Source organism: Marmota flaviventris, chromosome 8 (genome assembly GCF_047511675.1).
Source record: "Marmota flaviventris isolate mMarFla1 chromosome 8, mMarFla1.hap1, whole genome shotgun sequence".
NCBI classification, from domain to species: domain Eukaryota; kingdom Metazoa; phylum Chordata; class Mammalia; order Rodentia; family Sciuridae; genus Marmota; species Marmota flaviventris.
Genome location: NC_092505.1, coordinates 10,991,197 through 11,003,630, shown reverse-complemented (window position 1 = coordinate 11,003,630; position 12,434 = coordinate 10,991,197). Strand labels below are relative to the sequence as shown.

Genomic DNA, 12,434 nt, shown 5'->3' with positions numbered 1-12,434 from the left:
TAAAATGCAAAATAGGGCCAGGGATATGGCTCAGAGGTGGAGTGCCCCTGAGTTCAATCCCCAGTATGGAAGGAAGGAAGGAAGGAAGGAAGGAAGGAAGGAAGGATCCCCCTGGCAACCCAGCTTAGCTCTCCGGACACTGCCACGGTCTCAGGATGGGTAGTGTGCCCTGCATCTTCTCTGGGTCTCTTCAGAACTTGACCTCACTAGTGGGCACGACGGTGCCAGGGCCTCCTGCTCTTGGAGAGCTCCCAATTTAGGACTGTTCTCTGGTTGGTGATCCTGAGACATCCCCAGAAGAATTTAGTTAAGCTCTCCGAGAACGGAAATGAAGTTTTCTCGCTGCCGAAGATGTCTTATGTATTCTTTTTAAAGAACAACGCAGTTGAACTTGCAGTTTGTGTTGGCTTCACTTCTATTTCCTGTTAGCACTTATCCCAGATATCAGCTGGGCGAAAGGACAAATAAAAAGAAGCAATTTTCTGCTGCAAGACTCTTTGGTTTCCTCTGCCCTCTCTGGGCCTGTGGCAGGCAGTGCACTCGGCCTAAAAATAATTACTGGTAATGTTCTTCTGTGTTCTTTAGTTCTGACTGTGCTTTCTGCCAGGCTGTGCATCTCTGACTCACTGATCCCATGAATACCTGGTCCCTCTGCAGTGGGGACCTGAGAAATCCATGCTGTGCTCTGTTTCAGCCTCTGCTGTCATCTGCCAGCTGCCGGGCCTGGGGATCCTGACGTCTGACCACGTATTCTTATGGTCAGTTCAGCGGAATCTTTAACCACCTCCAGAGGCGTCTATGGGGCTGCCTTCCTCTCGTCTCTCTGTAATCCTCTCATCCTACTTAGTGAATCACTTTGGCATGGAGTCCTGGAATTCTCTTCACGTTCATTGAGGATGCAGGGAACCACTAATCTAACTTCTATCACTAGATTTACTTTTTCTGAATATTTCGTATAAATGCAAGCACACAATACATGATCTTTTGTGAATGGCTTCTTCCACTGAGCATGTTCTTGAGGTTCAAAACATGTATCACTACTTAATTCTTTTTATCATTAGATTGTATTCCATGGGATGAATACATCATAGTCTTATTATTTTCCACTTTTTTAATTAATGAAAAAATGGATCTAAAATTTCACCTTTCTGGGATATTTGGTGATTACTCAGGCACCATTGGTGTGTGTGTGTATGTGTGTGTGTGTGTGTGTGTGTGTATGAGAGAGAGAGAGAATGGATGTGTGTCCATGTGTGCATCTGACAAGCAGTGATTCTTGAACCGATCTGAATAGTGGATTTTAAATATTATCTACCTTAAACATATATTAAGTGTATAAATTTTAAAAATATACCAAGTATATAAATATTTCTTTTTGGCTTTTAGTTCCCAAGAACATTCTTACTGCGATCGATCCAGCCATTGTTAACCTCAAGCCTTCTTTGAAGCAGAAGGACGCTGAACATGGTAATGTTGGTGGCCCTGATCTTGAAGTAAAGGTAGAGAACCCCTGACCACCACCATGCACACATTGCCCAGAGTGACAGGGGACATCAGGAGGTGTTTTGAGCTACTTGCGCTGGTAATGCCGGTACTGGAGTCCAATGGTTGCAGACGGCAGCCAGCATTTGGTTTGGTTTTGATTTTATAAAAGTATTAAGTAGAATAAACTTCCCCTCCATTCCCCTTTTGCTTCCTAAAAGAAAAGCCACTCTGAACAAGGATCTGCTCAGACGTACATTAGATTATACAATGAGCCCATTGGTGGTCAGCAAAGATGATCCTGTTGGGAACTTGGGTGGGCCAGGGCCAGGTAGGACCTACATCCTCCACACACACCACCTTCCTCCTTCAGTGTTCCCTGGATTTCTGTCAATAAGGAGGGATGGAAATCTTGATTTTTGTTCAAATCTAGAATGGATTTCAGACCCATGGGGTTCCTGAGAGAAACTGCAGAGAATAGGAAGCACCTCGGATGCTGGGTTTGGGGTAGTGAGTGTGTTATTTTATTATCTTTATTAGGTATTTCCCCTTAATTATTATAAAACTACCCATGTCCCTCTGTGTCTGTGGGGAACTGGTTCCAGAACCCTCCACAGATAATCAGCAGGAGCTCAATGTCCTTATACAAAACGGAGTAGTGTTGCGTGTGACCTACTCACATCCTCCTGCATATTTTAAAAGATCTCGAGGTTAATTATAATACCCAATAAGATGTCAGTGCTATGTAAATAGTTGCTATATTATATTTTTTTTTAGGGAAATGTGACAAGGAAAAAAATCTGTACATGTTCAGTATAGAGGCAATTTTGGGGGGAATACTTTTGATCAGTGGTTGGTTGAATCCACAGATGCAGACCCCCTCAGATAGAGAGGGCTAACTGTATAATTTGCTTTTTTAAATGCCTTTATTTTATTTATTAATTTTTATGTGGTGCTGAGGATCGAACCCAGTGCCTCACGCGTGCTAGGCAAGTGCTTTGCCACTGAGCCACAACCCCAGCCCTATAATTCGCCTTTATATAAACTTCTTGGTATGGAAAACACCAAGAAACAGAAATCACCCCTAGTTCAAAGCTTAAAAATAATCACTGGTAATGTCCTTCCGTGTTCTTTAGTCCACGACCCTGCTTTCTGCCAGGCTCTGCATCTCAGACCCACTGATCCCATGAATACCTGGTCCCCCTGCAGAGGGGACCTGAGAAATCCATGCCATCTTTCTCATAGACATCTGCCCTGTCTGATGTTCTCAGGGGTCCCCTGAGCCCCCAGACTGCCCCGGCACCAGCTGGCTAACTCATCCAGGCAGTTTCACCAGCAGGTACACAGGCCACCCTCCCCCATTCTTCTGTGAGCTCCAAAAAAGCAGACCTACAGTGCCTGCCCCCAGGATCCAAGGTTTGTCTTATCTCTGGTCCACGGAGCCGGCAGCAGGTCCACGGTTAACCCGAGACGTTATCTATTAAGCCTCCCAGAGGCACAATGAATGCCATTGCCTTTGGGAAGGAAAGATCGATTTGTTCTCTTCTGCAGTGGAGTGGATGAGCCACACCTGAATTTGGCACTGACACATTTTAAAAGGGATTTGCTAATCCCTTTTATCGCTCAGTATTTTCAAGGACTGCTTACTGCGCACTCTTAATGGCTTCATTGTCCATCATATAGCAAGAGGCTCATTTGTTTGATTTTGGTGACTTTTAATTATTCTGGTAGTCCAGGACAAGGAATTGGCAGGGGTACTATGAACAGCTCTGATGAACTTCTTTTGTACTTTTTTTTTTTATTTGTAAAACAGGTATAAACTTGGACCCAAGTGAGTCAAAAGTTCTGTGGAAAGATGGAGTTATTGTTAGCAACTCTCTGGCAGCGTTTGCTTACATTAGAGGTAGGTCATCGACTCAGAGCCTCCTGGAATGTCAACAGATTTACTAAAGCCTTGTTAACAAATGCACCATTCAATGGAAACACTCAGGTAAAATGACTTTTAGTTTGACATGGCAACTGCCGAGCTCTGAGATCCAGAAACCCGAATTCAGGTACAGCTGCAACCAGGCAACGGGCAAGAGAATCGCAGATAGAATTGCTCTGTTTAGGGGCTGGGCTCCTCGGGTGTTTCCCCCACTGAAAAGCTGGGATGCATTTCCCAGGTCTAAAATTTGGGAAGGGCATGGGATTATTGAATTCCACCCCAACTTGAAGAAAAAAGAATGGAACCTCTTAAGTAAACAAAACAAGCCATGCCCCACGAGGACAGAGTCACTTTCCGAGTCGAGTGTCATTTCTCGTGGTTGCCACGGTTTCCTTTGTTAATCTTCCCCACATGGAGCAATCAGACTCAGTCCTCCTGAATTAGCAGGGCCAGGAGGATTGCGCCCAGCCTGGCAGATCCTCTTTGGGGAGGCACCAACAATCTTTGCCACCTTCCCTGCTTAGCTTACGACAGATAGTAATTTGACATGTTGATCCAAGTTTCAACAGTGCCTGCCTGCCTGGTCAGGGGGGTTGTATTAGTCAGCTTTCCATTGCTATAACTGAATATCTGACACTTACTAAGTAAAGGGAGGTTTACTTTGGCTCAGAGTTCTGGAGGCTTAAGTCCAAAACCAGGTAGCCCCATTGGTAGGGCCTCTGGCACATCATGATTACTGGGGTACCTGACATACTGAGCAGTCACATCTTGAATTAGAGCAGAGAGGAAGAGACCAGGGTTCCACAATCACCTCTAAGTGCATGCCCTGAGTGGCCTAAGGCCCTTCTGATAGGTCCACAGCACTTTCACAGAGCACCACCCTGGGGACCCAACTTTTACATACGAACTTTAGAGGGACACTTATCCAAACCATATCAGAGGCCAAAGCCTGAGACCCTCAGTAAAATACACATTAATATAATGCATGATGTTCTTCCTATCAAGGCCGACGGGGCTGGACTGGGTTTGGATCACCCTTCTTCAGAGGGAGATAAGGCTTGAGGAAGTATTTCAGTACAGGAGAGAGAGAGCTTGGTCCTGTCACTCTTCCTCCATGGTCTCTCCAGAGCACTCTTCCTCCTGTGGGTTTGTCATGTGGTTATTGGTTTCTTTCTGTTTTATAACCACCCTTCTGTTTCCACATCTTGCCATTCTGAGAACTGTTACGGTTAAGACACAGAAAGATGGTCATTGTCAGAAATATCCTCAGGTTTTCAAAGTCCCTTGGAGAAAAGGCATCATGAGGTTCCTTCAAACAGAACATGGGGGGAAGAGAAGGAGAAGGACTCGTGGGCTGAGCTGCGGCCGTGCCCTGAGCTCTGCTGTGGGCCTCGTTTCCCTCAATGACTGCCTGCGTCTGCTCAGGCTGCCATAACCGGAGGCCACAGACCGCGGGCTTCAACCACGGATGCTTATCTTTTCACAGTTCTGGAGGATGGAAGTCCATGATCAAGATGGCAGCAGATTCGATTTCTTCCTGGCTTGTAGACAGCTGCCGTCTTGCTATGTCCTCCCGTGGCAGAGAGAGGGAGAGGGACTTAGAATGACAGTGGTCGGGAGGATCTTCCTCTTGTAAAACCACCAGTCTTACCAGATTAGCACCCCACCCTTCCATCTCCTTTTAACCTTAATTCCATCCTAAAGCCCCGTCTCCAAATACCCGTCACATTGAAGGTGGGGCTTCATAAATGAACTTGGGAGGACAAAGTTCAGTCCATAGCAACAAAGCCCAGAGATGGGGCTCTGACCCCCCCCAACTCTGCACTTCAGAAGCTGAGGGTCAGAGGAGCTGAGCCATGGACAGCCCCAGCCCCAGGATCCCAGGATCAGCAACAAAGCCATCGCTCCGTCTTCCCTGAGCCAAGAGGTGTGCCCTTAACATTTGGAGGCCCAGGGCCTTTCTGACCTTGAGATATCAAAGTTCTCGAAATTCTCTCCAATCCTGCCCGCCGTCTCACATCTTGCTCGTAGAAATCACAGACTTTTTTTCTATAGTGCCCGTCCCCCCTTGAGACACTTAGCTCCTTAAGGGCAGAGTTTGTCATCTTGTTTCTGTCATGTCCTGATGTCTAGGACAGCGCTGGCACCGAGGAGCACAGTTAGCAAGTGACATTATGATCTCTCCTGACATTGTTACCTCCCAGGATTTACTATTTGTAGATAATTTTTTAAAATGTGAAGACTCGATGGGCTGATATTTGGCTTTATTGGGGACGTTTGGGTACCTTCATCTCCGCGAGCCATGACCAAGCCTGGATTTGCTGTCCAGGGGAAAATGACTCTAAATGCTTCAGGCTGGACACTGGCTAGATGGAGTCACACAGGTATTCTCATGACTCAAGTCACAGAGGCTCACAGAGGAAGAAATGCCTCCAGGTCTGCCTGTGTCCCTCTGCAGGTAGCCACTTGCATGTGACAGCACAAGGTGCTTGGTCAGGGGTCCACAGGGCAGCTCTCACCAGAGATGTCAGACAAAGCAATTCCAACCTAACCGGACAGTGGCCACAGCAATTATCAAACAATGCAGGTGTCATCCTCGTCACTCCTGGAAAGAGGGGACCAGCCAACTCTCAGGCGTACCTTCATCATCTGAGGTCACAGAGGTATGCTGTGAGGAGTGGACAGAGGTCTCTGAAGGAGAGCCCAGTGGCAGGAGCATCTGGGGACCAAAAGCATGACCTGGGCTGCTTCTGGCCCAAATCTGCCAAGTAGTTGGTAAATTGGATCCAAAAGGATGTTTCCTACCTTCTTGAGGTCAGGCCATGAGGAGCTTCAACACTTAGTGCAATCAAGTACACATGGGACAAGAAGAAACCAGCTGAGGGGCTGGAGGGGGGAACACAGAGGTCAGGAAAAGGGACATGAAAATATTCAGGGGTCCCTGCAACTAGTTTCTCCCACGCCTACTTAAGTGATCAGTGAGGTGTCTCTCCCAACACAGAAGGTTTTGAAATTAGAGAACGGCAAGGAGTGTGTGTGTGTGTGTGTGTGTATGTGAGAGAGAGAGAGAGAGAGAGAGAGAGAGAGGGAGGGAAGGGGGGGGGAGAGAAAGAGAAATATTAAGATTTTCTTAGGAAGGTAGTTTCCTAGCTGTCCCCATATGAGCTACTGTCCCCTGGCAGATTGTACTTGAGGGGACTTTATTTATGTAAGTCCCATCTCACCTCAGAACATGACCCCTCCTGTTGCCAATCAGTCACTAACCTCTCGTTAGTGTTTCTTTGCACCCGGCTATGTGTGGCCGCCCCATGGATGCCTGCAGACCTCTTTGTGGTCCTCTTTCCCCATCCCTGCCCCGCCGCCCTGGGACTGTGATGAGTATGTGCCTTCTGCCCCCCCGCAGACCCTGCTGTGGACTGGAGAGTGCCTGGGGGTAACTGGGGCCACAGGTAAAGAAGCAGAGCCAGAGCTTGGGACAGGCTCACAGTGACCCCTGACTGGGGGGCATCATTGTCTCCTGTAAAAGGAACTCTAGGGCTCAGACAAACCCAGGGAAAGAAGTTTAATCACACATTGCAAAGTCGTAGTCATGGGTCCCCTGCCAGGGAGGACAAGTGGAGATCAGCCATCTTGTCACATAGGTACAGGCTCTGATGTGTCCCCACGGTCTCCAATCTTTGGTTCCATGACAGAAAGTTCCTGACACATCCCTAAGTGCTGTCAGCGAGGCCATAGGACATTGGTTTGCCCTCAGAAGACCCTGGCCCTGGCTGCTGCCTGGGTCCTCTGGTGGCAGTAGGTCCCCAGGAGGTGGCTCCTGTGTATCTTATCTGGACCGAAATCAATTTGAACTGTTGCTTATGTTCGTCCCAGACCAGGATCTAAGAGTTAAAAAGGGACTTAGAGGCCACCAACCCCTGTTCTGAGGCTCCCGAGAGCACACTACAGAGGATAAAGTGAGTCCTTTGCCCTAGCCTGTGATGAACCAAGGTGACATTTAGGACAATACCAACGAAACACAGTGTGAAGATTCTACTCAACCACGAGAAGACGGATGACTTTACTTTCCAGAACATGTGATAGAAAAGGGGTCCCAGACGACTCATGTGGTCCAATTGATTCTAGAAGACAGAGGATGTGCTTATTGCGCAAAGCCTGGGGCTCTGTAGATAACCGTGACCTGAGTCTGGGGTCCCAACTAGAGGTGGCTTTGGACAAGTGACTCAGCCACAACAGGAGGGATTCGGCCAGCTCATGTCCAAGATTCCGTGTGACTACCAGCCCTCAAGAATGGGAGCCTTCAAGCCAGTCCATGCAGTTAACTGGTCAGACCCTTCCCAGGGGCTTGCCAAGAGTGACCCATCCTCTCCATCTTTGGCCACTGGATCCCAGTGGACTTGATGTGGACTTGCCCAGGAGAGTGGTCACATGGCAGAAGTGCATCTAAGTCAAGAGACACTAGGTCTATGGTGTGAAGCTGTCTTGGCAGTAGAACCCAGAGCCACTGGCCAGGAGAAATGGAAGAAGAGGAACTAACTATGGAGCCCCATCCTCAGGCAGCAAGCCTAGTGATGTCTAACCTGTGGTCACCTCCTCACCCCCTCCAGGTGGGCTCTAGCCATCTGACCTATCTAATTCCATCATTTCTCAAAGGCCCCACCTCTGAGCATCATAGTCAAGTAAATGCCTCGCAGTGGGATTATATTTCAACACATGGGCTTTGGGGCACACTTAGACCATGTCCAAACCATACAGGAGGCAAGAATGGAGTTGGGAAAGATGAGGCTGTGATTTGCACGGAAGAGGGGGAAAAGATTTGTCAGCTGGCTCAGAGCCTCAGGTCCTAGCATCTTTTCTCTTACTGTGCAATGACTTCATCCCAAGTGCCAGTGTCTCCAGATTTCCATTGAGATGCACTGAGGAAATGCAGGAGGAACCAAAGTGTACCCCACAAGGAGCCCCTCTTCAGTCTGAAGAGGCCATTGGCTTTTGACAGCAGCTTCCCCTCTGGGTCCCAGCTTTAGCATCTGCATCAGAGGTCAGCAAACTGTGGCCCACAGCCCAAATCTACTAATAAAGTTTTATTGGGATAGTAGTGCCTTCTACTTTACACACTATGGCTGCTTTTGCACTACAACAACAGAGGTTGATATGTGCAATGAAGATCATATCGCCCATGAAAACTAAAATATTTACTGTCTGATCATTTACTGGAAAAGTCTGCCGACTCCAGGTCCATAATAAGAAGGAGTTTACTTGTATCCAGAATGGAAGTGCCCACACCCCAAGGGGTAGACACCATAGAGAGGGTGATAGTAAAATAAGTGAATTAGTCCTCCCTACACTGGCCTTATGCAAGGACTAAGCATCATAAGGGTTTAGACCAAGATATATAGAACTTAGTTGTATTATTTTTTATTTCTATTACTACATGGAAGGTCCGTATGGATGCAGGAAAAATTACTAGAACTTCTATTATTTTTTTTACCTAAAAAGAAAGGAATTAAGCTTGGCTAATATCTATAATATTTTACTTAAGTTCCTATCTGAATGAACTTATGAAGTCATTTGTACTTCAGACAAAAATTAATTCTTTGTAGTCTACCACTAATAATAGCTAACACTTTATTGAACATTTGCTACACACCCGTGAGTATTTCTGGAACTTCTTAGGAATGAACCTATTTCTTCATAACAACGCTATAATAAGAAAGTACTTGTTAGCCCCATTGTTCAGGTGAGGAAACTGAGGCCCAGAGAGGTTATTCAACTTCCTCAAAATCACACGTCTAATGAGTGGCAGGTCTGTGTTTAAATTCAGGGGGATCTGGCTCCAGAAAGCTCCTGAGTCCCTCTTCATGTGTCCCCTCATGCACATACACATGTGCCGGTACTCAACGTTTTCTCTTTTTGACCACCAAGGGATAAGATCCCCGGGGTGGTGCCAGAGGTGCGGTCAAGGGTTGGTGTTCTTCACTAGCTGCCTGCCCGGGCAGACGTCGGGTTCTGTGGGATTTGGGCTGGTGAAGACTGACATCTCCCAACTCCTCGCTTCTTCTCTCCTCCACAGCCCACCCTGAGAGAGCCGCCCTTCTGTTTGTGTCTAGTGTCTGCATTGGCCTGACCCTCACCTTATGTGCCTTGGTCATCAGAGTGTCCTGCACCAAAGACTTTCAGGAGCTGCAGCTGGGGAGGGAGCGCCTGGTGCCAGGAGGCGACAGACCTGGGGCGGACAGCGAGGAGGAAGCAGAGGAGGAGGACTCCTCTGACTCGGAGTTCCCAGGGGAGCTGGCGGGGTTCTGCAGGACTTCATACCCAGCCTACAGCTCCGTAGAGGCTGCAGAGCTGGCAGAGAGGATTGAGCGCAGGGAGCAGATCATTCAGGAAATATGGATGAACAGTGGCTTGGACACGTCCCTCCCGAGGAACATGAGCCACTTCTACTGAAAACCATCTGCCTCTCAATGAGACCACACTTTCTGCAGAGGGAAGGATCCAAGATGCCCCTCCAGTCCTGTCTCATTTATACCTTCTATGAAGGAGAATTCTCCATGGCATCCAAGACTGGTGAAGCCAGAAAGCCATCAAAGGGACATTTCAAATTGTTTACAGCACCCCAAAATAAATTAGGAGGGGAGAAGTTTTTGTGATCTGTACTTATTTGAGTTTGTGTCTATCATTAACAAGTCTGTGTGTAAACAAAGCTCACATTTTCTGAGCACTTACAATGACAGGTACTGCCCTACCTGTTGTTTGTTGAATAAGTATATTTACAATAACTTCACGAGATAGTAACATTATCCCCATTTTACATACGAATAAGCAGAAGATCCACAGATATCAGTTTAAAAATCTGTACTGATACTCAGGACAGCAAACGAGCACATGAGTGCTTTGATTTGCTAACATTATTTGGTTAGAGCAGGGATTGGTAAAATTTTTCTTTAAGGGCAAGACAACAGATACTGTGGGCATTGCCACAACTGCTCATCTTAGCTGTTGTGGCTCAAAAGAAGCCATAGATAGCATCCAATGAATGAATGTGGCTCTGTTCCAATAGACACCAAAATCTGAATTTTATTTAATTCTCACATTGCACATATTCTCCTACTTTTAACATCAGCTATTTAAGAATATAAAAACCATTTTTAGCTCATGGGCTGCATAAGAACAGGCAGCAGGCTGGATGTGGATCGCAGTCTGTTTTTGTAAATATAGTCTAGAAAGACTAAAATTATTCTGGTTCTGAACCAAAAGTGTTTGTGGACTCCCGGCTTAGGGTTGAAAACTGCAGAGCTTCTCAGGGTAAAAGCCAATAACCAGAGCACCCAACAGCCTGTGGGGAAAGGAGCAAGTGGAGTCAGATTTCAAAGCATTAATGAAGGAGCAGAAGGAGTTTAAGAAGGTACTGGAAGGTTCTGGAAGGTGCTGGCAGCACCTTCAGATGTCCCCCTGTGAGCAGGACACTATAGCTCTGGTGCAGAGGATGTTTTCTTTTGATCCCAGTGGGACTGAAGCATAGAATGTCATGTCCATCTCCTACACCTACCACCAGCAAGCCCCCCAGCCCCGTCTCGCTTCGCCCTCGCATCGACTCTGCAAAAACACGTAGATGAATGTTATGGTTTGGATATGAGGTGTCCCCCGAAAGCTCCCGTGTTAGAGCAGCAATATTCAGAGGTGAAATGATTATGAGAACTGTGATGTAACCAGTGGATTAATCCATTTGCTGGGTTCATAATTTGAATGGACTAACTGGGAGGGAACTCTAGGCAAGTGGGGGGTGGCTGAAGGAAGTAGCTCCCTGGGGGTGTGCCTGGTGCCTTGGCTGTGATCTCCCCCCACCCCCTTCCTCTCCTCCCTGGCTACCATGGGGTGAGCTGCCTTTCTCCTCTGGGCTCTTCTGCCATGATGTTCTGCCTCAGCTCAGCCCAGAGCAATGAGTCTCCGACCATGACGAAAACCCCAAATAAACCTTTCCTCCTCTTCTAAATTGTTCTCGTTGGGTATTTTGGCCACGACAATGAAAAGCTGACTAGCCCGTTAAATGTTGGAGTCCACCGCGCCTGGCTAGAATGTGCTGGAGTTGACTCAGTCCTGAGCAACCAGGAAACACAGAGTTGCTCCCTTGGGAATAGTCACAGGTATGGAGCAGGCATCTTTTAAAAAATATATATATATATATTTTAGTTGAAGTGGGACACAATACTCTTATTTTATTTATTTATTTTTATGTGGTGCTGAGGATGAACCCAGGGCCTCGCACATGCTAGGCGAGCGCTCTACCGCTGAGCCACAACCCTAGCCCCGTAGCAGGCATCTTTTACAGGGCTACAGACCATCAGGTGAAGGTGTGGAGTGAGGAGACCCAGACTCCCAAATGCGGAGAGAGGTCTTCAAAAATTTTCTTTAAATAGGAGTTGAAAGTCAAGTCACATAAAATTAATCTTAAAGGGAAGAATTTAGTATAATTTTATCAACTCATTGTGTTATACCACCACCACCACCTCTATCTAGTTCTTAAATATTTTCACTGCCTAAAAAGAAAACTCCAACCCTGGGAAACCTAGACAAATGACCCCAAATCAAAATGGCTTAGAATTCCCTAAAGGTTCATCTTAGTCTTAAATTATGGACAAGATACAGAGATAAAGAATAAAATGAGAGGCATTTTGGAACAAGGCACTTGATTTGAGATTTTGATTTTTTATAAGCAGCTCTTCTCTATCATTTTCCATTTGAAAGTCAGAAGATTTCTGTGTCTTCTGTTTGAAAGCACAAACCTGTAATAGCAGAGTCGCAGGAGGAATTTTGCAGACACAGTAAAAATTAAAGTGAGTTGCTCTTGCAGACTTAGCTTCTATGAATAATTATTCATGATCTTTTTTTGATTTTCTGGTGTAGAATTTTTTTTTCTTTTGATGGCAATGAAAGAGGTTCCTTTGTTGAGACCATAATGGTCAAAATGAAACCTGAAAAATGATGGACTCATGCACTAAAGGGAAAAGTTTGAATATTTAAAATA

At 46.5% G+C, this 12,434-nt stretch overlaps 1 protein-coding gene across 2 annotated transcripts in view; it reads left to right on the top strand.

The window, feature by feature from the left end:
* Nucleotides 1-10,049, top strand: part of Eva1c (eva-1 homolog C) — a 78,639-nt gene extending 68,590 nt beyond the window's left edge. For both annotated transcript variants that reach the window (XM_027929288.2, XM_027929286.2), the window contains 3 exons: nt 1,387-1,467; nt 3,296-3,385; nt 9,480-10,049. In XM_027929288.2, the coding sequence (XP_027785089.2) occupies nt 1,387-1,467; nt 3,296-3,385; nt 9,480-9,856 (548 nt within the window). In that variant the 3' untranslated portion in view covers nt 9,857-10,049. The remainder of the gene's footprint in view (nt 1-1,386; nt 1,468-3,295; nt 3,386-9,479) is intronic.
* The last annotated feature ends 2,385 nt before the right edge of the window (nt 10,050-12,434 follow it).